The following is a 26622-nucleotide window of genomic DNA, read 5'->3' as shown; positions in this document are numbered from 1 at the left end:
TGGCTCATGGACTTTTGAATCTCTTGTTTTGTATTTTAGAGAGAGTGTCCAGTATTAAACAGTAAAGCAATGTCCATTTTTACTCTTAACATAGGGTAAAATTCCTATCATGTGCACAAAGTCCAAGCCAAATTTTTTTCACTGTGGACAAATCAAGCCCCACAATTCCAACTCAAAAATGCAAGAAATGGGTAGGTGGGAAATGGGACAATATGCTCGCAAGGCTGCTCTACTTGCAATTCAGCCCAAAGACTGGTAGCAGTTTTGGTCCCGCTATCAATGGTGCATTGTGACCAGCAAATTGGTAAATGTCAGAGATGCACCTGCATCCCTTCAGTTTTCCTACGGTCAGGACTGCCAGACTTTCTGCCTTTTGCTTTTCGATAAATGGAGCTTCATTGCTAGCTCTATGGAATTTGATTTTGTTGAATTGTAGAAGATGGACATATGATGACAACTGACTGCATTTTTGTGTCACTATGCTATGAAGAAGTCAAGAGCGGATGAAGGATATTGGTACTACCCAGATACATGTGCAACTTTGCAAAAGCCAGTCCAATAGATCAGGACAGGAAAAGCTTCAGTAATTACTAGGAGAGCCACTGTAGATATTGAAGTTCTTAATCTTCCAATAAATAACGAAAATTAAGGCAACTGAATAACGAAATGTACTTTGATAGTTTATTTTGACAAGTGCAATTTACATCATACAGTAATAGAAAGTTTATAAATACAAATGTAGTTTTCATCACTAGAGCATGATGGGCCAAATCCTGAAGCACTTACTTCTACTGAATTGTTCCAAATAAAAATGAGGTCTGCACAGGAGTTGGCCCTCTTTTGATCTTAGCTAAGAAACTGTGCAAGATTGCCTTTTTTGGTGAGAATAGTCAGGTTTGCCAGTGAGCATAGTAAGAATAAGCTATGCTCTGCTGAGTTAAAATTTTACAGACAGCATGTTATCATTACAGTAAATGACAGAGTCTTATCTGACTTTTCTAGCAGATTCACCAAAATTAAAATCTTTTTCATTCTTTCTCTCCACATTAGAGGAAATGTTCAGATTTGGTTTCATCATCATCTCATCTATCACCTTTGCAAGACCACATAATGCTAATCAGTTCCAACTCTTGCTGTATTCTTGAGCCAAACACCATTTTTGTTTAGAAAAACTGACATCAGATACATATAAAAATTGCATTTCTTGAAGTCTGTTTAGTATTTTCACTGCAGGCTGTATGTCTGTTTTGTATTGTTCACCCAAAGAGTTATAATGAGGGACCGTGGATCTTTCCTATTCTTGAGGACCGTTATCTTTCCTCTCAAAGTCTCACCTACAAGAGCAAAACACAAACAATTATTGCATTTACACTAAGTTGGATACACTGAATGGCTTGATTAAAACAGCAGTGTTACATTTATCTCCTTTTATTGGTTTGCATGAGGAGTCTGTTTCAGAGGACAAGAGATGAATAAAAGGCACAAAATATTACGACAGCTACAGCTACGTGCTGAAACCATCTCCCTGTTCTATCAATTAGTAACGTCATTGACTACAAATCTGGCCAAACTGATTGACTTACTATGACATAGGTTAGATTTCATCATACCTGTTAACTTCTCACTTAACCCATCCAGTGAGCTATTAATTCCAATCAAGATTGCTATAATCAGATTGTATAGTAAATGACTCAATATGTCCTGCATACAAAGAGTTCTCCTTCCCCAAGACTCTCAAAAATTGTCTCCAGTTAAGAGGATTTGCATAGCAACTGCTTAGCAGGCCATTTGTAATAGCTTCTGGAAGCATTTCTCAATACTTCATTAATATAGCAGATATAAAAAGTCATTTTGGTATAACTTTTGCCCTTGAGTTTAAGAAGCAGTTCTCATTCCCTAAGGAAAAGTTAAAATTTTAAATTCTTTAACAACATATTACAAATTTTCTTGATGAAGTAAACATCTGTGTTAGCCATTGCACACTACTAAAGGGAAACTATTACTCCCTGAAGTGGACATTTCTTCATTCCTTCCTTGTGTTTAGACAAGGGACATTACTACAACCATGTCAGAGGAGTTAAAACTGAGTGAACAGTATAAGTCTAGTTCACTTTTCACCATGTATGCTGAGTGTTTCTTATTTGTATTACAATAATGTTGGCCTTGGTTTTTAAGATGGTTTTGTTTTGAGTCAGGTCCTGCAGGGGAATGTTTAAATAAAAACTTCATTAAATTAAAAAACTGCACAAAACATAAATTGTCACAATTCAGGGCAATTACACCTGTATTTTCCCTCAGTTGTCCATAGAGGACACCCACCCTCAGGTTTCTGGCTCCACTCCAGAGAGGCAATAGCTGGCAGAGACATGCATTCCTCTCCCTCCTGACTGTGGTATTTCCAGGCTCAACAGTTCCCTGCCTTCACTATGTCATTTCAGAAAAAGACAGTCTATCTAAAGCAGGCCTGCTTTGCTTCTCTCCTCCAATGGTACATAGTGTAATTGACACATCTGTAAGTTCCGAACGAGTTTTCTAAGCAAGTACCAATTTATTTTTAAGGTAAAAGCAACACAGAGAAAACATACGAAAAGCAATACAGAACCTACACACATGCTAATAAGCTTACCAGAGATCACCTCAACTGCAACAAGGGCTGTATCAGGAGAGGCCTTCAAACCCCACCCAGGGATTTTCCTGTAGTTTTAAATTCATTACATCCTTTGCTCTGAACAACTTTTATGAGCAAGGGAGTCACCAATTCATCCAGCCTGACTCTTTGAAGAGTTCATGACTAGATAATCAGCCAGACAGTGGATCTTTGCTCAAACTGCAGCTTCAAAAGGATGGATTTGAGGTGGGTCATTTGCATTCCTCTCACCCCTAAGTATTTCCTAGGAAATCCACTTCACACTTATTGACCCAGAAAGTCCTTTGAAGCTCTTACTATCTCCCAGAGACTGCATTAATCCTGTCTTCCTCCTAAAGAAGTTCTATACAACCCCACAATAATATACAAATATGTGCATTTTCAATACAATGAACTCCATAGGTTTTAAACTGAATTCTATGAGGTTTAATTCCATAAGGTTTGTCCGGGATATGGCAAATCACTGTCAGATCAGTCACAATTAGCATTAAATTTTGTTAAACCCCAAACAAAAATTGTCAATTAGGAACAGTTTTTTGGGGGCTAAGACATCAAGCAGACACCTTGACAGAGGCCCCGCAGCCCTTTTCAGAAGGGTAAGGAGGGAGGAGGTTACTTTTGGTTTGCTGGCCATATCCCAACTGAGGTAATTGCACTTATCCACCTAAATTCCACCCCTTAATGTTTCAATTTAACATTCTGTTCATCTTAATCTTTTGTGATACGCTGAGTTTGCTATTAAACAGGTGCTATTAGACAGCTACTGTGTTTTATCCCAGAGACTTTTGTGCTTCAGTAGTGGATAAAAACTTCCCTATATATTCTTTATCATTTTAGAGGTTTCTGAAGCTCATTGATTGTGAAGCATTTATAGATCCTATAATGAAAAGTGGTATTATAAGGCCAAATTAATACTATTAATTTTTTACCTGTGTATGCATATTTATATTTTTTTAAGATTAGTGTGTTGTAGCAGACTGTATAAGATTTGTGGAGACATATGCCTGTAGGCAGGATCCAGCCCTTAATTTTCCAGTTACATAAAAATATCTTCCCAGGTAAGGCTTAAAGTGTGTATCCAAAGGGTTCCCCTTTCTGCAAGTTTTTACTATTGACGTAGGACGTGGACAATAGCTGTTTCTGTAGAGCTACAATGCTAGTTCTAGAAAAATTTACTTTTCTTGATGAAAGATTCATAGACCAAGAGGACAGCAGTGAGTTTATAATTACAAAGATTACCAACAGCTGATCCATGCTTCATGGATTTGAACAAACAAAGGATAGAGAGCTATAAATAAACGTACATACTTTCATAGAATAAAGAGGTACACATAAATGCTTAAGTATTTTTAACAACTGCAACTAGTCACAGTTGCTTATTTTTCAAATTTATTATGTACTCAGATTGAAATGTTATTAAAAAACAAAAAAGGAAATAATGCAGTAAATCTTCATTTCTGGTTCTTTGATCAAGGACTTGCAAATAACTCAAAACAGCACTTGCTACTGACTAAAACACTTCAAACTCTCCCTCCTGCTACAATTTCAGATAAGTTATCAATGAACACATTTGAGAGGCCAGAGCAGACACCGGAATTAGGACCCAAGTGTCCTAACCCACCGTCCAATGTCCTCTGTACTGGAACAACCTGTAGGAAATCCACTTGTGTTCACCACACGTGAACAAACAGGACTGTGGGTATAAATAAAGTATGTCACTTTTACACATGCACAACTGAACAAAGTTGTGTGCACGAATGTTTTGAAAATCTAGATGCACAAGACATATTTTTAAGTTAACCAATTCAGAAGCATTCCTGCAAATTTCATCTAGTTAGCTGTTCATCTTGCATTATGTTAACTACATATTTGATTATAAAAAAGAAACCAATACTAGGTCTTTGAAAGTACTGTAGCAGTTAAAAGTGAAGTGCTGTTACACAAAAATGCCATTTGTCAAAGTACACGGCTGGGACTCTTTTCATACTTGTCATTTAGTGCCTACTTCAAAGTTTGCTTTAATTTTCATTACAGCTTTTTGAATACATGTATGAATGCAGCACAAATTGTGTTTCTTGGTCCATTAGTTGAGAGCTCATTTTAAACCCATGTATAATAAAATGGATCGTTTATCAAATACAGAAACACCTATTTCATAAAGTACTAATGATCCACTAGACAAAGGCTGATGCTAGATAAATTCAGACTAAAAATTAGGCACATATTTTAATCAGAAATTCTGATACAGGAATCAGTGGGTGAATTTCTATGGCCTGTCTTATGCAGGTGTCAGACCAGGGTTGTGTCTACAGTGCGCATCTTACAACGGCACGACCACGCTGCTACAGCCACGCCGTTGTAATGCACGCCCAGTAGGCACTCTGTCACCAGAGGAAAGCTCTCCTGATGACAAAATAAAACCATCCCCTATGAGGGGCAGTAGCTTCAGCGATGGGAAGACACTCTCCCGCCAACGAAAGTGCAGTGTAGACATAGCCTAGATCTTTATAATGGTTAATGGACATTAGAGAAGAAAAAAAAAATCTATACATTCATTACCATGGGCAAGGCTTTTTAATACTACCAGTACTTTTATGCCAGATTGCACTAAAAACAGAAGTTTAATTCACATGATCCAAACTTTTCATACGCGAATGTCTAAAATTAAGCATCCATATAATAGCAGCCTGATTTTTGGAGGCACTAAGCACCTGCATTTCCTAAGTGAACAGAAGTTGTGGAGATGCAACACTTTTGGAAGTTAAATACAAATTAATATGGCATCAAAAATTCAGTCATGACTCATAAAAGAGACTGCAAATGTCAATGCATTAAATTTAGATGCACTGTAACGGTTTAGCTTTGGTTTATTGGCACATACACATCACACCTTCCATTCTGATGCTCACAAGAGTTAAGAGTAAGTCATCATGCTACGTATGAATGCCCCACCAACTCTTCAGAAGCAATCATCATCCGATATGGATATTTTTCCACATTGTGGGGAAATTTGACCTCTGGGCTTACAACAGTATTATCTAGCAGAGGGATCTCAATGTTGTTGCTACCTTTGTTTTGAGAAAAAAAATTGAGAGCAGATGTGCAACAGAATTATCCCTAGGGTTTTGGAGTTTTTTGGAAGATAAATATGAACAGTTAATAGATTAAATTAGCAGCTCTCTCCTTTAACATTTTCCAAAATATTTAGAAAAAAGATAACTGAAAAAGCTTTACAAAGGAAGTATTTTTCTTTCAGTCTTAAGAGAGTTTCAAAATGGAATTGTGCTTTTTATTTGTAAATAGTTACTATTTGGAAAATCCATATACTAAACCAAGTACTATCAATTAAAGCAGAAAAAAAAATGAGGAGTTCTGTTTAAAAATGTATGGCACTGAATGGTGCATTAATAAAGTAGAAGGCTTTCCATATAAAGCACTCCCACAGCAGGCCTTGCTCCTTACCTGATCTTTGACCCCTCCTATCCTGAATCCCAGCTTCTGCTACCTTCTTATGCCTCCTCTGCCTCTTTGGCATCTCCCATCCTTCTTAGTCTCAGAGCAGCTAGAGATACTTGTTATTTAGTAGGATTTCTAAAGAGATTGTCAACGTCTGCAACATTTTTTGTTGCTGAAAAAGCTGAAATTTATAGTGCTGTCTTTGGATAAATAAAAGTTATGAGCCAACAAATGGCAGCATATCTGCACAGTTTAAAATCAAGTGGGACTGCTGGTTTCAAATTTAAATGGATTAAAAAAAAATCTATTCTTGCAGCTGTCAGATATCATATTAAACATAAATCCGACACCAGATCCACATTTAAAATGATTGAATGGCAGGAGTTCGTCACAGGATGCAGAATACTTTCACAGTCAAGAATGATTTTCAAGAAAAGAGTTAAAACATGGCAGAGTGGTACCCTCCTAAGGACAATAAAAACAAATCTTGTTCTCAAATTCTAGAATTATTTAGCTATTTCCCTGAAATTCCAGCTGAGCTTTTTATTAAATGTCCACTTTGCTCAACAAGACTGCTCCACTGTGGTAATTGTTATTCTATACACAAATACACTGTTAAAATGGAATGATTAGTTATTTAAATGCAACAATCCTGTCAAGCAAAAGAATAAGATTTGATACCAGTTAACTACTTCATTACCAGCAAATGGAAGACATTTAGCCTCAAGGCAAGCTCTGAGGAAGAACATCTCTTAACTTACTGATGATTTCATGGAAGAGCACCCTCAGTTATTTATAAAAAGTTAATTGCATTAAATGACCCAGAGAATCAAAGTGTAATTCATTGTCAAGAGGCAAGCTATGCCTTCCCCCCCTTAAATCTGCCTTTCTGAATAGCCTTTTCTGTAGCTGAACCGAGCAATGGCTGTGTGACCATGTAAGAGGGAGGCAGATCAGAACAATTAATCTATGCCATGGAGATATAAGATGACTGACGCTTTTTAAGAGCTCTACTGTCTTGTAGGCTGCAGAGGAAGCGCGCTCTGGGACTGAGCTGCATCACCTTGCTCTTATTATGCTCAGCAGGATGCAAATAAACCATACTGTAGTGCTGCAGTTCGATTAGGACAAAACTGAATTCGTTATAATCCAGTTGCAGCATTTTTATTCATCCCCTGGAAAACCTTAAATTTTGTCTCCCAATAAGAAAAAAAAATACTGCAGTAAATGCTTGCAGCAAGAAACTTGCTATCGCAGCAGATTAAAAAAAGGGCCTCAATTTCCATACCAAAATAATCTAAAGATAAATTACATATTTGCAATTTTCCTACATATGGTAGCATGCTATGGATATGACACTGATAATACCTCTGATGTATTATTGTGACTCTGCTCTGTATTACCAATGAGTATGAAAGGTCCTCAGGACAGGGACAATAACTTCCATATATATTTGTACAGTGCCAACACTGGAAGTTTCATATTGGGTCAGGGCAGTGATCCACCTACTCCAGTATCACATCTCTGAAAGGAGTTAGAGAAAGAAATAGTGCAATAATCTGCACACAGGGTAAATTTCTTCCTACCCCCCATGACTTTTAAATTTAAGCCCTGAAGCATAGGATTTTAGATCCCTTCCAAAGATGATTTTTTAAAAGTCTTTACTACTATAATTCAGGATTAAAAAAAAAAGACTGGATGTTTTTAAGAACAAGAAAATCCATTAAGCTCTAAGCTTCAATCGTGTCTTGTGGCAATGAGTTCCGCAAATTAGTCACACTTGGGTGAAAAGGCATTTCTTTGCATCAGTTTTAAATGTTCTGCCTTTCAGTTTAATTGAATCTCCCCTTGTTCTTGCATTATGAGAAAGGGGGAAATAGAAGTGTGTATAGCATTCGTTACTGTATACCTTTATATATGGAAAAAAGACACACACCCCCACTTTACTAACAAAAACCACTTGGCTCTTCAATATCTGGAAAAAGCATTTACAGACCCTTTTGGTTTTAGGAAGTAACCTGAGCAAAGCCTTCTCTTATTCCTTTCTTTTGATTTTATGGTTTACAGACTTGAAGGTGGAAATTCAAAGAGCAGGCTACTCTCCCATCCCACCTCAAGGCAAACTTCACCCCTTTCTCCAATCCTCATGACCCAAACAGCAAGTGATTAATGATTTATGAAAAAGGCAGTGAATGTAATCTGCTTCAACAGGAAAATCATCTGGGACAGAGACAGACAATAGTTGCATAATTTAGATTTTATCAAGATCCAAACCAGAATTTATTTTTTGTAGAACTAGGCTTCATATCCAAAGTCTTATATCATAATTAACTGGGTATAAACCTCAAATGAGCACTATTGCTTAGAAAAGTTGGCTTGAAAATTGGTTCCTTAAATCAGTGGTTCTCAACCTTTTTGGGCTCAGGACCCATTTGTAAATGTTTATGGCCCATTGCAACTCAATAAATAGTCTGGAGGTAGAGGCCTTGGGGTGGTTTCTGTTGGACCCCGTCTCCTGCAACTCCTGTGCTGCAGGGCTGTCTGGGCTTGGCTCTCTGCGCTGGGCATTGTAAGATCCAGCATTGTAGTGCAGCTCAGGTTTGGCTCTGCGTCCCTGACCACAGCAAATCTGAGAGTGGAGTTGTGACCTGGCTCATGGGGTTGCAGTGCCACTCACTCAAATTTGGCCTACCTGGACTCCCATCATCATGACAGCTGGACTAAACCTGAGTAGCACTGGGACCCCAGAGGTTGCAGTGCTGGGAGCAGAGAGCCAAGCCCAGCTAGCCCCATGGGACAAGGGCCACAGGAGCCATCACATGACCCTTTGAAACATTCTGGCAACCCCAATTTTGGGTCCTGACCCATGGGTTGAAAAACCCTGTCTTAAACTTCAGTCTCATCTGATGAACAAAAAAACCCAACCAACTAAACAAACAAAAAAGCCACCCATAGAAGGGTAAGAAATCCTCCAAAGGATTGTTTGCCGTAAACTTTGTAACTTCTACTTATTCCTTCCATATTGCTAAGCCTCTCATGTATCTTCTCTTAGATCCTAGACACTCCCAGCCACAGCCACCCACCCCACTCTCTCTTCCTGGTTTGTAACTTCGGCTGCTGTCATCACCAGCTTATGAACGCTGAAGAGCAGCCCCACTTCAGTGACCCCTACTGCTGACATAAAATTGAACTCATGAGACCATGTTTCAAGGGACTTGTTAAGTGTTCTAGAATTCTGCTTTCATGTCCGGAGGCTCATGACCACATCCTCACGAAGGTTTTGCAGGTGGAGATATTACGGATTTCCTCAAGTCGGACCACATACTGTTGTACCTCTGCATCAGAAGCATTTTGCAATTGCATTGTGGGGATGGAAAACAATTATCAGTTACTGGGATGTTTTACGCTCAGACAGCATAGTGGTGTAGACTAAATACTTACAGTGAGATTTTGTAAACAGACAGGCCAGGGAAGGGGTAAGAGGATAAACTGGTTTTATGACAACTTAATGCCCTGCCATTTCTGAGTGGCTGCAGGGGTCACTGCAGCCCAGTTGGTCCTGGACTGCTGCCTAAATTACAATACCCTGTCCCCAGTTGTCCTACCTTGGGCCAACTTGCATACACTCAGCAATGCTGCTTGGAATACCCCTGCAGCGCTATGTGCCTCTTCTGCTCCAATATGCCCCCTATGTTGGAGTTTTGGACAGGGGTGCATAAACAGTCTAACACAAAGCCAGGATGAATTCTCCACTAGCCAGATCTGGGGCTCTAACATCCCTTTTTCATTGCAGCAGCATAAGAGAGGCAATAGAAAGGAGAAAACCTCTTCCTTAGTGCTTGAAGTAGTAGGTTACAGAGGTTCCTGAAAAATCTTGAGAGCAGTTTTTAATGTCAGGTCCTGAAAGACATGTTGTAACATAATATGCAAGATATTGACAATCTCCCTCAATGCAGATAATTTCATATTTTAATCTTAAGAAATGAAAACCAATATAAAAAAGGCTAGGTATCAGCCGTTTCATTGGCCTGGTCCCCTTTGACCTTAAAGTTCAGGCTGCAAGGAAAACTAGATTTAAAAAGGATGCGATATCACCACTTCATTTATCAGTGAACAACTGCAGTGGTGACAGTGTTACAACAGAGAATTTAATTGCAATGGTAGATAGGCAGAATAGGAAGTAGAATCTCATTTAAGAGCTTAAATCCTCCAATAACTGAATGTGGAATGTAGAAGTATTTCAGTTTAAAATTAAAGCATGAAGATGCATTAATTGTGCCAAAGCCGATTTCCTACAATTTAACAAACTCAAGGAAAGAAAATTAACATTTTAAAGTTTGTTCGCTTACAAATGGCAACCTAATTATGGTGGAAACAGAGGAGGAGTAAAATGATAATCAAGAATTTTACAAGGTTTAGTTGCACGAGTCCTATTTCAGTTTTGCTGTGCTCAACCTTTTTGGCATTGTGGAAAAACAATAAAATCAAGGTTTTATTTCCACTGCAAGGCAATATCAAGAACATAAAATAATGGGGATGTGCTGTTTTATTGCTAATGGAGTTTGTTTGCATACAGATTTTCTGTTTCAACTTAATGCATTGTTATAAGGGAGGGGGGAAAATTCAGAGAGAGACTCTTAAGGTTATTTTTGGAAGCTTTAAAATTATTTACCATATGTCTGGACCTACATCAAACTCATGAACTCATGATCTTCTCTTTATATTCTTCTGTTTGGAGAAATTTAGCAAAAATGTTTAATAGGATGGAAAGCTGCAGATGGAAAAAATCAAGAAACAAATGCAATTTTCCCTCCCTAATAATCCAAATAGATATAAAGTATCGCTTTTGTTTTTTAAAAGGAATTTTCAAGCTTTTTAAGAGGGGCTATCTGCAGAGAGTTCACACAGCAATGTCCTTCAAAATGGAAAAAAAAAATGTGCGTCTTGCCAATAAAATGTCAGTTGGCTTCTCCCTCTAGTTTCTTTCATTTTGCTGCATTAATAATTAAAAACAAATCCAGCATGCTCACAGCACTTTTACTTCATTGTTCATCACCTTCAAGACTCAGAAAAAAAATACAAAAGTTACTTTTCAGATTTAATCAGCAGCAGGAGCTTTTTTCTACAGAGTTAAAACATCCCATATCTTGGTTTACTACATAGTTCTGGCTTAAGTTGATGGTTACAGACAACTCTTCATATGATTATCATTATGACTAATTTCCATTAACTTGGTCTCAAGAACTTCTGACCCATGCTGAATCTTTTCCCTCTCTCATTTCCCCACAAACATAATTCTTTCCAGCCTCTCCCAACCAGGTGTGGGTTGTTTTATTAAAGCAGTCTCATTCTATTTGGTATTATTAGCACTAACGTCAAAAAGAATACATATACATTTGTTAGCGTTAAAAGAAAAATACACAGATGTATAATTTGAGAACACAAACTGGCATGATACCAAAGGAAGGACTGAACTAGCTCATGCTGCAGAACTGAATAGTCATGCTTTGGCATAATGCAGCCCTCTTCCTGTTAAAGTAACATGCAATAGACTCAATCAGCCAAAAGCATTGCAGACAGCAAATCTAATAATATAACAAATGCTTTACAATCACTTCAGGCAACTCAAGTAAAACAAAAAGGCGCTTTTGTGTATCTGATAATTGGAGAATGAGGATTTAATTTTTGATGACAATTTTAACAATGTTTTACTTAGACTAGAAAAGGTGGACAAAAATAATTTGAGTTTTGGCAAACTGGTTGTATAAACCTGCTTTCAGAGTCACTATAAAAGTAGACATCTCCAACAGTGGGGCACGCCCACTGGGGGGTTGCAGAGTAAAGTTTGGGCCAGCCCCCACAGGGCTGTGCTCCTGTCCCCACCCCTGCCCCCAGCTGTGGCCCCAACCTCGGCCCTTTTACTTCTGTCTCCATCTCCTTTTCTCCCCAGGAGCCACAGCCCCACTGTGGGCCCTGGGGGATGAGAGTGGTGGTGGACTGAAAAGTTTGGGGACCATTGCTATAAAGAATAACATTATTTACTTTTTTCTGTAACTGTCATAACATCTTTTCAAGCATCCTTACCAAATAAAATATGGAAAGCAAGTGTCACCAAGGGTACATAATTTATAATTTTGAACAAATAGGTAATAAGTACGTCTATCTTCCCACTGGCTGCAGAATTTTGAACCACTCACTGAACCAAAAGGAAGAAATAGAACTCAACACTAATATTAAGTCTTTAACTATCTTCCTAGAGCAGGGGCGGGCAAACTTTTTGGTCTGAGGGCCACATCGAGTTTCCAAAATTGTACGGAGGGCCAGTTAGGGGAGGCTGTGCCTCCTCAAACAGCCAGGCATGGCCCTGCCCACACCCCCTATCCAACCTCCCCTGCTTCTCACCCCCAACAGCACCCCTTAGGACTCCTGCCTCATCCAACCCCCACGTTCCCTGTCCCTTGACGCCCCCCCCCCCCCGATCCCTGTTCCAGCCAACCCTTCCTCCCTGTTCCCTTACCAGGGCCGGCGCTTCCATTAGGCAACCCTAGGCAGTTGCCTAGGGTGCCAGGATTCTGGGGGCGGCATTTTGTGCGCTCCCCATGGCGTGCATGGGAGCTTCCAGTTGCGCTCCCGTCGTGCCGCCGAAGAAGGACCTTCTGCTGACATGCCGTGGAAAACAGTGGCAGGCAATTGAGCAGCTCAATGACTGCTGCTGTCGCCTGCAGCATTTCGGCAGAGAGTCCTTCTTCAGCGGCGCGATGGGAGCAGAACCGGAAGCTCCCGCGCACCCGCGGGGAGCGCACAAAATGCCACCCCTCCGAATTCTGCTTAGGGCACCAGAAACTCTGGCGCCGCTCCTGCCCGACTGTCCCCTGCTGCCCCATCCAGCCCCTCCTCTCATTTGTGACTATCCCTCCCACCCCGCTGGGACCCCTGCCCCATCCAACCACTCCTTCTCCCTGACTACCCCTGGAACTCCTGCCACTGACTGCTCCCCCACCACCCCATCCAACCCCCATCTACTTTTTGACTGCCCTCCTCAAGACACCTGCTCCCATTCAACCTCTATTCCCCACCCTTTGACAGCCCCGCCCCCTATCCACACCACCACCCCAAACTCCCCTGACCACCACCCTGAACTCCCCTGCTCCCTGCCCCTTACCGCGCTGCCTGGAGCACTGGTGGCGTTACAGCCGCGCTGCCCAGAGCACCAGGACAGGCAGCCGCGCCGCCCAGCTGGAGCCAGCCATGCCACCGCGCAGCACAGATCACTGGCTCGGACAGCACAGCTGCAGAACCGTGGCCTGGCAAAAGCTCGCAGCCATGCTGCCCAGACCATTGCACCGGCGGCGCAGTGAGCTGAGGCTGCAGGGGAGGACTGGGCATTAGCTTCCTGTGCCAGGAGCTCAGGCGCCAGACAGGAGGGTCCCACGGGCTGGATGTGGCCCACAGGCCGTAGTTTGCCCACCTCTGTCCTAGAGTCCTAGAAGTCAAGCATCTCCCTGAAGTCCTCTAAAAGGTCACATCTGGAATCAGGGAGATGCCATCTCTCGTATGGAACTGGCAGGATATGGGCAGCTGCCTTTGAAGAGCCTCCCAATTGCTGCATGCTTTTCAATCTATTCAATGCTGACATTACCTTTTTCCCTTTCCCCAGTTTTTTAATTGTTTAATGCTTGTATCTGGCCACCATTATGCTCAGAGCTGCGCAAGACTCATACCTATTCACTAGATATTTCCAAAGTCTACTAGGAGCACTGATAACTTCACCATTACCAATATTTTTGCTGATCACTGGAATGTTTGAAAGGATACAATTCTTGCCCAAGGAATTTAGATATTTGTTAGACACATACAGTTAAAAACCCACTCGATGGCCAGGAGAGGATAAAGTCTTCAAATAAACCACATTTGCACTATCTGCTCTTTTATACTTATTTCTGCAGTGTATTAGCATTGAGAGGATTCATTTGAAAATTTTTTTTTGATCTAAATGCTGAGAGGGGGGTCACCTATCACAGCAGGTGAAAAGTATGTATGGAAAATGGCACCAACGTGGTGCCAGAGCTATTGGTCTGTAAGGAGCATGAGCACTGGGAGAAGAAGTAGACAGAAATGAGAGAGGAGAAATAGGCAGGAGTGGAGCTGTACAGAGACGAGCATGAGAAACTGGAGTCTGACAAAGGGAGAGCAAAAGCCAGTGAAGGGAATCAAAGAGGGGGGTAACCTAGTCAAAGTGGCAAGAGGAAGAATTAAGCAGCAGCATTGTGAAAGGACTGAAAGAAAGGAGGTGAAAAGGAAGTTGTGGTAGGTTAGCTGAGAGGTTACTGAACCCTAGGGTTCTGGAGATAGGTGTGGAGCAGAACAGATTTTTGGAGATTTATGGAGGAACCCAAGTAGTTACAATGGTAAGAATATGCAAACGAGAATGAGGAGAACTAGGAACGTTAGATCCCAACTGCTGCAGCATCAACATGCTCTCAGGTAACCTGCAAACATACTAGGCACCTGCATTGTGATTTTTGCCTTTAAAACACCACACACACACAAAGCAACTAAGTAGCAGAATGAGCTCTTGTGCCTGAACAATAGTATTAAGTAGGATTGCTGAGTACTGCAAAGCACGTGCTTACCTGAAGCAGGTACTACTGCACTGAGGATGCAGGGGGGGAAATGGCACCCAACTAGGGAAATCCTCCCACCTGTGGAGACCTTCCTCTGGGGCACTAGGACCCATGTGGCCTTTGGGAAAGAAACTAGAGGGAGAAGCTAGAGAGAGACTGAAGCAAGCAGGAGCAGATGCAGAAGCAGTTTAAGCAGGCAACGGACACTAATGCCTGGAATTGATTGTCTGTTTGCTCCAATCCCTTGTTGGCCTCCTCCCTCAAACTCTTCACTTCAGCCTCACCTCACACCTGCTGTCATGCCCTACGCTGCTTTCTCACCACGTTCTTCTTTCTGGACTGGCCCTTCCCTTGTCTTTCTGTTTAGGCTATTACCTAACTAAACATAATTCCCAAAGTCATAGAACAAAACGGTTGCAGCCATCGTATATTCACTCTTCTTGTGGTGTTATATTCCATTTTTCCCCACCCTCTGTCTGTCTGGTGTGGAGCAGGGAACACCTATTACTCTGCTTTTATATAGTGACTAGCACATTCTTCATCCCATTTTTAGTTGATCCCTAGGTATACAAATAGTCTTCATAATGACTGAATGTGACAGGATAAGCATTCACAAGATGGTAATGACAACTTCAGTTACAAACATAGCTCAGTAAAAATTATTTTGTCTACTTTGGCTGTAAAGCTCTAAAAAAGGTTGATGCTACCCAAAACAAGAGGGAGAAGTTTGTCCCAGTGAACTGGGCATAAGAAGAGAAGCCAGGAGTTCCTGAATCCTAATCCTTGATCTGCCACAAATTAATATTGTGCCTTTAGGGTGCCTCAGTGCCCCCCTCTGTAAAATGGGGGGTAATATTAAACTACTTAGCCACAGATGTTGATGTTTTTCAAGCTTAATATCTGTGCAATGCTTTAAGATATAGCGAAATACTACTTTAATATTTTCATTAGCACTATTTAATTTCAATGTTCTCAGATGAAATCTTACATTAGAGTTTTGTTCCATCCCGATGGACAGCAAGAGATGCTGGGCTATATCCACAAAAGGACTTAGGCATTGCGACACTCATCATTTCAACTTCACAGTATTAATTTAAGAGCAAGAGCAAAACATGTAGTCATTGATCTGATATATTAATTTAAGCATACTTCTGCACTGGCATTCAATAAAACTATATATAATTTGACAAATAGGGAACAAACAAATGGGTACAACTGTCACATTTTAAAAAACATTTGTAAGATTGATAAATACTCAACAAAAAATACCACAATAAGCTAGTTTTATATTACTCGGCTACAGAAAAGAAAAACGATCTATATCTGTTGTAATATGGGCAATTTTTTCAAAAACAAAGCCAGACTGTAGTTATGGAAGCAGGATAAAAACATAAATAGATGCATTTTCTAGTTCCCTGCTTATTGTAAAAAGAAACTTCCAAATTATCATGGTCAAAAACTGGTATCACCATTAAAAACGTTTTAAGACATAATTTAACAGTGACTTGTGACTTATAGCACTGTCACATCAAAAACTATATTACATTGAAAATAAAAGAAAATAAAAAAGCATACCTGTTTTTACAGAAATAGGGGTCTCCAGAAGAAATACTGTTTGTTTCCAGTGTGTTTTGGTACACTGGGGACCCGTTGAGAACATGACCTGAATTGACAGAGTTCAAAAATCTGATGAAGTACAACATTTTTAATATCATGCTACATTAATCTATTACACAAAACACACTTCAAATGCTTGCAACAGCAAAATAGGCTTGCTCTCAAACACCTTGAGGCGACAAACTGAAAAAGTACAACACATTCGACATAATTAATTTTGAACATACAATCACCAGTACTCACACTGTTGTGGCAGTTCTTCTCAAAAAATATATCGAAGTAACCAGCAACTGCCTATAATAAAAGGAAAAAAACAAATATGAACAGGGAATATTAAGTACAATAATAGTGACACCCATGATTCTGTACATTTTCTATGAACAAAATATGCTTTTTTGAAGCAGCAAAGGTAACTTCTTCCATTACATAGATCATTTCCATTTTTCTTCAGGGGTAATTCAGGAAATTCAGATATTCACACTATTTGAACTTTACTAGAAACCTATAATACAGAATAGATGGAGACAATTCTTGAATTAATTCATAGACATATTTCTAATACTTCCAAGCACGCCATAAACTCTGTTTTACAACTGAAGTGATGAGTCACTTCAGTCTAAACAAGAAGTCTGTACTTTCAGGAAAAAACAGACATATTATTGACAGATGCTCTCTTAAGCAAGCCTCCATTTGAAAGTCAAAAGATTAGACTTCTACATTGCATTATACTGCAGCTTTCAATCACAACCTTTCACTTAAAAATGAACATTCTTATTTAATATTTAATATCGTAGCTATTTAATATTACAACAGTTATTCTTTAGGTATACACACAAATGGGTAAATCCACCTCTCTCTTCTGTGGCTGCTATAACATGCACCTAGGGTGCAATTATACACACAAAGAGGGGCTGTGGATGGGGGCTTCTTTTATCTCCCTGAATGACATGGAGCCTATTCTACACAAACTCCCTGTGCATGGAGGGTAGGGCACAGTCAGTACAGGGACCCTCATGTCCTCTATCGCAGTGATTGTGAAACTTAGGCCGCTGCTTGTTCAGGGAAAGCTCCTTGCGGGCCGGGCCAGTTTGTTTACCTGCCGTGTCCGCAGGTTCGGCCGATCGCAGCTCCTACTGGCTGAGGTTTGCTGCTCCAGGCCAATAGGGCTGTGGGAAGCGGCGCGGCCCGAGGGACGTGTTGGCTGCCCTTCCTGCAGCCCTCATTGGTGATCCCGGCAATTACAGACTGGTAAGTCTAACGTCTGTACCGGGCAAATTAGTCGAAACAATAGTTAAGAATAAAATTGTCAGACAAGTAGAAAAATAAACTGTTGAGCAATAGTCAACATGGTTTCTGTAAAGGGAAATCGTGTCTTACTAATCTATTAGAGTTCTTTGAAGGGGTCAACAAACATGTGGTCAAGGGGGATCCAGTGGACATAGTGTACTTAGATTTCCAGAAAGCTTTTGGTAAGGTCCCTCACCAAAGGCTCTTACGTAAATTAAGCTGTCATGGAATAAAAGGGAAGGTCCTTTCATGGATTGAGAACTGGTTAAAAGACAGGGAACAAAGGATAGGAATTAATGGTAAATTCTCAGAATGGAGAGGGGTAACTAGTAGTGTTCCCCAAGGGTCAGTCCTAGGACCAATTCTATTCAATTTATTCATAAATGATCTGGAGAAAGGGGTAAACAGTGAGGTGGCAAAGTTTACAGATGATACTAAACTACTCAAGATAGTTAAGACCAAAGCAGATTGTGAAGAACTTCAAAAAGATCTCACAAAACTAAGTGATTGGGCAACAAAATGGCAAATGAAATTTAATGTGGATAAATGTAAAGTAATGCACATTGGAAAAAATAACCCCAACTATACATACAATATGATGGGGGATAATTTAGCTACAACGAGTTAGCTAACTTCCAGTCACTGGGTACTGAAGCCGATTTAAAGGACAGGTTACAAACCTTAGTTAATAGTTCCGCAACTTCATATTTGAGTTCTTTCAGAACTCTTGGGTGAATGCCATCTGGTCCCAGTGACTTGTTAATGTTGAGTTTATCAATTAATTCCAAAACCTCCTCCAGTGACACTTCAATCTGTGACAGTTCCTCAGATTTGTCACCTACAAAAGCCGGCTCAGGTTTGGGAATCTCCCTAACATCCTCAGCCGTGAAGACTGAAGCAAAGAATCCATTTAGTTTCTCTGCAATGACTTTATCATCTTTAAGCGCTTCTTTTGTATCTCGATCGTCAAGGGGCCCCACTGGTTATTTAGCAGGCTTCCTGCTTCTGATGTACTTAAAAAACATTTTGTTATTACCTTTGCAGTTTTTGGCTAGCCGTTCTTCAAACTCCTCTTTGGCTTTTCTTATTATACTCTTGCACTTAAGCTGGCAGTGTGCTCCTTTCTATTTGCCTCACTAGGATTTGATGTCCACTTTTTAAAGGAAGTCTATCTCTCACTGCTTCTTTTACATGGTTGTTAAGCCACGGTGACTCTTTTTTAGTTCTTTTACTGTGTTTCTTAATTTGGGGTATACATTGAAGTTGGGCTTCTATTATGGTGTCTTTAAAAAGGGCCCATGCAACTTACAGGCATTTCACTTTAGTCACTGTACCTTTTAACTTTTGTTTAACTAAGCCCCTCATTTTTGTATAGTTCCCTCTTTTGAAATTAAATGCCACAGTGTGGGGCTGTTGAGGTGTTCTTCCCACCACAGGGATGTTGAATGCTACTGTATTATGGTCACTATTTCCAAGCAGTCCTGCTATAGTTACCTCTTGGACCAGCTCCTGCGCTCCACTCAGGATTAAATCTAGAGTTGCCTCTCCCCTTGTGGGTTCCCGTACCAGCTGCTCCATGAAGCAGTCATTTAAAGTATCGAGAAATTTTATCTCTGCATTTCGTCCTGAAGTGAAATGTTCCCAGTCAACATGGGGATAATTGAAATCCCCCACTATTATCGGGTTCTTAATTTTGACAGCCTCTCTAATTTCCCTTAGCATTTCATCATCACTATTACTGTCCTGGTCAGGTGGTCAGTAATAGATCCCTAATGTTATAATTTTATTAGAGCATGAAATTTATATCCATAGCAATTCTATGGAACATGTGGATTTGCTTAAGATTTTTACTTCATTTGAATCTACATTTTCTTTCACATATAGTGCCATTCCTCCCCCTGCACGACCTGTTCTGTCCTTCCGATATATTTCGTATCCCACAATAATTGTGTCCCATTGATTGCTCTCTGTCCACCAGGTTTCTGTGATGCCCATTATATCAATATCCTCCTTTATCACAAGGCACTCTAGTTCACCCATCTTATTATTTAGACTTCTAGCATTTGTGTATAAGCACTTTAAAAACTTGTCCCTGTTTATTTGTCTGCCCTTTTCTTATGTGCCAGATTCTTTTTTAAGTGACTGTTTATCATCTGATCCAGCCCTTACATTATCCTCTTCCGTCCTCTGTTTCTGACTATAACCTGGCGATTCCCTATCATCAGACTCTCCCCTAAGAGAAGTCTTTGTCCAATCTACATGCTCCTCTGCAGCAGTCGGCTTTCCCCCATCTCCTAGTTTAAAAACTGCTCTACAACCTTTTTAATGTTTAGTGCCAGCAGTCTGGTTCCACTTTGGTTTAGGTGGAGCCCATCTCTCCTGTATAGGCTCCCCCCATCCCAAAAGTTTCCCCAGTTCCTAATGAACGTAAACCCCTCCTCTCTACACCATTGTCTCATCCACGCATTGGAACTCTGAAGCTCTGCCTGCCTACCTGGCCCTGTGCGTGGAACTAGGAGCATTTTTGAGAATGCCACCATAGAGGTCCTGGATTTCAGTCTCTTCCCTAGCAGCCTAAATTTGACTTCCAGGACATCTCTCCTACCCTTCCCTATGTCACTGGTACCTACATGTACCACGACCACCGGCTCCTCCCCAGCACTACACAATTAAGTCTGTCTAGATGCCTTGAAAGATCCACAACCTTTGCACCAGGCAGGCAAGTCAGCATCCAGTTCTCCCGGTCATCACAAACCCAGCTATCTATGTTTCTAATGATCGAATCTCCCATTACTAACACCTGCCTTTTCCTAGCAACTGGAGTTCCCTCCCCCACCCTTTCAGGTGGGCTATGGTTATGCAGTCCAAAAGTCAGCCTCAGAAACAAGATACTGAGACCTGTAAAGAGTCCATGCTCTATTGTGTAAGATTGTCAGGCTGGCAGCTGGGGAATCTCCACCCACTAGGATATCAAATAGGGATTTCCCTCAAGTCTCTTCTGGTACATTTAATCAGGACTCCACGTGACGGCTAGTTCATTGTTTCAAATCACATTCCTCCCTAATGCAATTGACTTGCTTTTGTTATAAATATTTGTGTCTGAAAGAAGTTTCCTAGTCACAGTTCAACATTTTACCTTTTACTTAATGTCTAGTTAGAATACCAATCTCTTGCTATGAAAGTGATTATGCAAGTCATAAATTAAGCATTATGCTTTCAGTACTGACTCAAAGAAATGGGCTGTGTGAAAGAAAACACTTAAGTATCTTCCAGAAGACAAAACATGTGACTGGTAAATGGGTATCAAGGATGTGAAATATTTCATCACTGTACAATCTCATGTTTCCCTTCTCCAGCCTAAAACTTGAAAGACCATGTACTAAATGGAGAATATGGCATCTCTTAAGATGGATCTATCTATGTATAGCCATCTTGTTTGATTTTTAACTAATGGCAGTTTGAAAATTCTTGGAGAGCTTTAAGCTCCAATTTGGAGCAATATTCCTCCTGGCAGAGAAACCATACTAAGGAGACACACTGTCAATGACTCTCTTCAGAAGGTATAAATGCCAGCCTCTCAAAGCAGTGATTGTTCAGTTCCTTGAGGGCCATCAGTTCATGTTGAGAATGCCAGCTAAATAATATGCTGGTTTCTAATTTATTTTTTCCTTGGAAAATCCACAATGTTTTGTCAAGGCCTGGAGTCCTCAGATTATCTTGACCTCTGTCAAACTGCTCTTGTTAATCCACAATTTCTTGAGAATGGACAAAGATCTACTGAGTCATGCAAATTCTTTCTGGCTACTGGACTGACACTACTGATGATGAGGTATTGTTGACATGCCTGCAGAAAGGGGCAGGGATATAGCACTATCATTTTCTCTGAGGTGTTATTCATTTCTCCTGAAGCCTCACAATGCAGAGCACAAGCAGTGCCTATTATCGATCTTGTTCAGTGTCCCTTTGCTACCTTTAAGTGTGCATAAACTTATATTAACATAACCAAACTGACAAAGCGAAAACACCAGAAAAAATCCAAGTTGAGTCGCCAACATTCTGCCATATATTTCACTTTATAGCAGTCTCGGATGATGACCCAGCATGATGTTCACTTTAAGAACACTCGCTGCAGATTTGAAAAAAAAAAACAAAAAATGCAAAGAAGGTACCAATTGAAATTTCTAAAGATAGCTACAACATTCGACCCAACATTTAAGAATCTTCCAAAATCTGAGAGGGACGGGGTGTGGAGCATGCTTTCTTAAAAGAGTCTTAAAAGAACAACACTCCAACGAGGAAGCTACAGAACCTGAACCACCAAAAAAGAAAAATCAACTTTCTGCTGGTGACATCTGACTCAGATGATGAAAATGAACATGTGTCAGTCTGCACTGCTTTGGATCGTTATCGAGCAGAATCCGTCATCAGCATGGACGCATGTCCTCTGGAATGGTGGCTGAAGGGACATATGAATCTTTAATGCATCTGGCACAAAAATATCTTGTTGTAATTGAAATCAGTATACATGAAAATGTAAAAAAATCCAAAACTATTTAAATAGTATTCTATTATTGTTTAACAATGCGATTAATCGCAATTAATTTTTTTAATCGCTTGACAACTCTAATTTCTGTCAATCCCAGGTTTAATAAGGCTTGTTTTTAGAAAAATACTGTCAACTGGCCAAATTAGCCAATGACTATGAGAATCACCTGCCTATGAAGTTTGTTTTCTCAAAGTAGGACACATCTTTTTCCTTTTAGGAAGTCTTCATTGAATAGAATTTTAATACATTTTAAAAGATTAATAAATCAAAACATATTAGCATATTAACACATGTTAAATATGCCAAGAGAAACAGTATGAATTGTGAAGCGAGTTTTCATAATAACCTTCTGTTGAGACTACAGAATCATTGATTTAGGAAGCATATGTTGACTGTCACGAAACAAGACTCAACATGACTGGCAGTATAATTGATTTTTGACACTCAAACAGAAGTCACCCAGGTAGGATTGGGGAGAGACTACAGTTGCTTAGTTGAGTCCATAAATGAAGATCAATAACACAGTGGTTAGATAGTCCTTACACTCCAACACTTAGCTATGTCTTCTCACTGTTGATTTCCTGTTTTCATGCTTTCCTTCACCAATGAGCCATATACACAGTAACATTCAGAACTATGTTTGCCTCTTTTTAAAACTTATGCAATAAAATCACTGACTCACTGAACTCAGTTAATATAACTAATTCCTTTTAATTCTGAAAGCTACATTACTGAAATCATGCCAAGACTACAAAATCATTCAATGGAGTAGACTCCCAACTGGAATGTAAGTCTTAGTTACTGAAAACACTATTTAACATTTTAAAACTGATCTAAATGAACACTGAACAAGACTCTCTGTACTTATAACATGTTCTCAGACTGACATTTAACCTCTTGTCTACAGGCCATAAAATAAAAGGTATTTACTAAGATATTCATAAAAGGCTCAGAACACAAAGCCTACTCTTAAAATCTATTTACTTGATAGAATATTCGTTGCTAAATGTTTAAACGTTTTAGGCGACCCTTCAAAACAATTAAGTACAAACTTGCAAAGATCAAAATCCTCCTTATGAATGGCGATGTAACAATTAAAATTAAGTTTTAAAACCAAAAAGCATTGTTCCAACCTTAGTGGCATATATGCCAAGTTTTCTTGTTTATAAAAAAATAAAATATAACACTCATTTTCTCAGGCTCTTTCCAGAACGGTTTTCCCTCCCACAATACATTTCTAACAATTTAAAAAAAAAAAGTTGTGTGTCCACACACAGATTTCCCCATTATAGCTTTTTAAGAGGTACAGGGAAGGTTGAGATTTTGAAAAAAAGACCTCTCTCCCTCGAAACATATAACTTTCTGTGCTGTAACATAAATACTGAAGGCCTGTTGTGTTCTGCTGAGAATTACAGTCACAAATAAATCAGTGTAATTATCTAAGTTTCCCAAAGCATTTCCCCATCTTATTAGCAGGTAAAAGAATGACTTCATCCAACATACACCAAATCAGAATTAGGCATTGTCCCCAAAACAGCTACGAGAAACAAACCAACATTATCCCAATTTTACGTATATAATTTTCATCTAGAAGTTATCAGTCACTAGGAGGAGTTGACAGATTCGGTAACCCACAGCAGCAATGTTATATAACCTTATGTGCCAGATATCTGGAAAAAACAAGAGGATTAGAGACGTAGGTTAGGATTCTCATTTGTATCAATAAAGTGTGGTTACATACAGGAGATTGGACATGTAAAACTGGCACTTTCGAATTCAACTCTCTCTTTACAGTCTATTTCCAAATCAAACCTGCTCCATTTTCCTGACAGAGGGCCAAGTTGTGTGCAGTTCCTACTGACTTTGATGGAAAGCTACCTGGATGACAGAAATAAGTTTCTGATCCCATGCTGAGTCTTTAGTGTTGGCAGAAAGGGGACGCACTTGTCACTAAGCAGATTTTACAGGAAAACTATTAATGCCCCAATTCTCTGCTCAATGCCAAGCATGAAGTAGCTGAGCATTGGGCAGATGTGCAGAAAGGATAAGTGTAATGGACACATCATCTTGGCAAGCCAGCAGAGCTACTTCAGAGGCTCAGTAAAAGAACTAAAACAGCAACTGCTGGACACCAGAGGACCAGCAGATCTTCTGACTGTCCTTCCCACTCACACTCAATCACCCCATTCAGGTTGCCACAGGGTCAGTCTTCAACAGAGCTGCTGCCAGGGGAGGGGAGCCTTTATGGCAGCAGAAGCAGAATTTGTGCCAAAGAAGAAATATAGTAATCCACAAATCACTGATTACTATTCATTTTCTAGCTTTGTTTTTAAAACAAACAGTGTTCACCTGTTTACAGTTAGTTTCTGAATTGACTAACTATCTAACAAGGTTGGGAAAAAGCTGAGGTAATCAAACAGCAACAGTGCTCTACACTTTTGTCCAATATTTCTAGCTAATTTCTTCTGTTGCAATTTCACTACCTCATTACTTCATCTTTGACAGCCCATTTATAGTTCCCTTGAGGACTAATCACCATGAACCTTAGCATTTCTCTGGAAGAGGCATTCAAGTATTAGTCTCTGAACAACATGCACTAGGAAACTGAAAACAATGACTTCTAGATTGGTAATAAACAAACTGTAGCCTGCCATCAGCTTTGGAAGGATTCTATATGTTAGGAAACACAGCAGCAAGATTATTCTGCTTCTTGTTCTCTATAAATATCTTGTCAGGAGAAACAAATGCTACAAAAAAGATTAAAGCCATCTCAAAGTAAAGTAGCTAGGTTAATTAAGCAGCAAAGTAATATTCATAACTGACTTCTATTGCTTAGACTGCCAAAACAGCATTCCACAGCAGTCAGCATCATTTCAACCAGCTACAGGAAAGTAAAAGTGAAACCTCCTCAAATGGTAAATGTGATAGCCAATCTATAAACAAAATAGATAATTTATGCACAGAATACGATCACTGCAATGCAACATAGCCAGGACAGTTCTAAATATGTAAATAACCTGTATTTAAAAAACAGGTATTAGCATCCTAAACATGGCTCAATTTGGAGATGCACCTTCAGAAAGAGATCATAATCTGTACCCTTCCAGCATAAATTACAATAACAAATATTTGTCACAAACTACAGATATTTTAATGAATTGCCATAGGGAGAGTAGGTAATTTTCACTCAAATAATGCATGTAAAATGTAAAGTCACCAAAAATATTAAGATACAAAAAAGCTAACACATGGCATATGTTGCAGCAATTAAATACCCAACACATTTACACTTACATTTACACTTAGTCTTATTTTATGACTAGTGAGCTGAAATGAAAACAATTGGATTTTGATTCAAAATTATTATGAAAAGTCTTTCTGTAAAGGAAATTGCTTTGTAAACATACAGAATCTAATCTCATCTAAACAAATAAGACTGCGTGAGACCCCCTTGAGAAGTGGTAAAGACAACCTTACCAATTCAGTTAAGGAACAAGGAAATTAAAAATTATCATCATCACTATCACCTGCAGGGAGTAATTTATCATTTTGCTCATCACTGGTATCATGTTCCAACAGCGTGTGGCTATAGCAGATACAATTAGGCAGCTGGCCAGAGAAGTAGGAGGATAATGTGCTTTTGATGGAGTTTATCCAAGCATGGAGATGGAATGCTTGTAATCCATGCAGCAGAGAAAGTTACTATCCGTGCCGCAGAAATACAACAGCTATTTTAAAAATTATTTCTGTAAAAAAGAATACAAAACCTTGAGATGCCCTATTGCATAGTCTTCTTGGCACAAACTGATTATGAATATAAGTCATTTTTAATAGCATGCTATAGCAATGCATAAGTTACTAAATTTAAAACAAAGAAAGTGTATTCTAGAATGTGTTTGATACACACTACAGAAGGCTTGGGTTTCCAACTTGAGTCTGAAGATGTTCAGTACTATGATTATGGTTCAAATTAACACTTATGTATTCAAATACCTCTTATTGTAACTGGCAAATGAGTTCTCAAGTGCAGAAAATGACATTGCACAAAATTTTAAATTTTTTATAAATACAACTATCCTTCAATTAAAATTACTTTAATCAAAATTAACTCAATTTGTATTTTATTTACTGAGATTTTAGTATATCAATAATATCATCTTATTCATTTTACCGTTGTCCATCCTCTTTCAACAAAAATGCATACCCTGCTCTTTGACAACTTCTCCTGGGAGAAATGAACAGACACTGCCATTTTCCTCCCAGGGGATATTACCATTCAGCTAGGAAAAAAACAAAACAACCTTGATAGGATCACGGGGGGAAGCATTCAAACAAAAGAGGAAGTTCATCAATTGATCTCTGAGAGTAAGAAACCATTATATTTTAATCTCAAAACTAGTAAACAATTAATAGCAAACACTGAACTTTCAAATACAATTAATGGC

The 26622-nt window shown here is 39.4% G+C and overlaps 1 protein-coding gene across 3 annotated transcripts in view; it reads right to left on the bottom strand.

Moving 5' to 3' along the window:
• Positions 1–667: 667 nt before the first annotated feature.
• PRMT3 (protein arginine methyltransferase 3) overlaps positions 668–26622 on the bottom strand; it is a 123371-nt gene continuing 97416 nt past the window's right edge. For 2 of the 3 annotated variants that reach the window (XM_030560159.1, XM_030560161.1), the window contains 3 exons: positions 16588–16638; positions 16303–16390; positions 668–1334 (listed from right to left, as the gene is read on the bottom strand). In XM_030560159.1, the coding sequence (XP_030416019.1) occupies positions 1225–1334; positions 16303–16390; positions 16588–16638 (249 nt within the window). In that variant the 3' untranslated portion in view covers positions 668–1224. Of the gene's footprint in view, positions 1335–16302; positions 16391–16587; positions 16639–22560; positions 23848–26622 lie in introns of those variants that run through there. The other variant, XM_030560163.1, reaches the window with a different exon arrangement.

Source organism: Gopherus evgoodei, chromosome 4, assembly GCF_007399415.2.
Source record: "Gopherus evgoodei ecotype Sinaloan lineage chromosome 4, rGopEvg1_v1.p, whole genome shotgun sequence".
NCBI classification, from domain to species: domain Eukaryota; kingdom Metazoa; phylum Chordata; order Testudines; family Testudinidae; genus Gopherus; species Gopherus evgoodei.
This window is presented reverse-complemented; position numbering and strand designations above follow the sequence as displayed.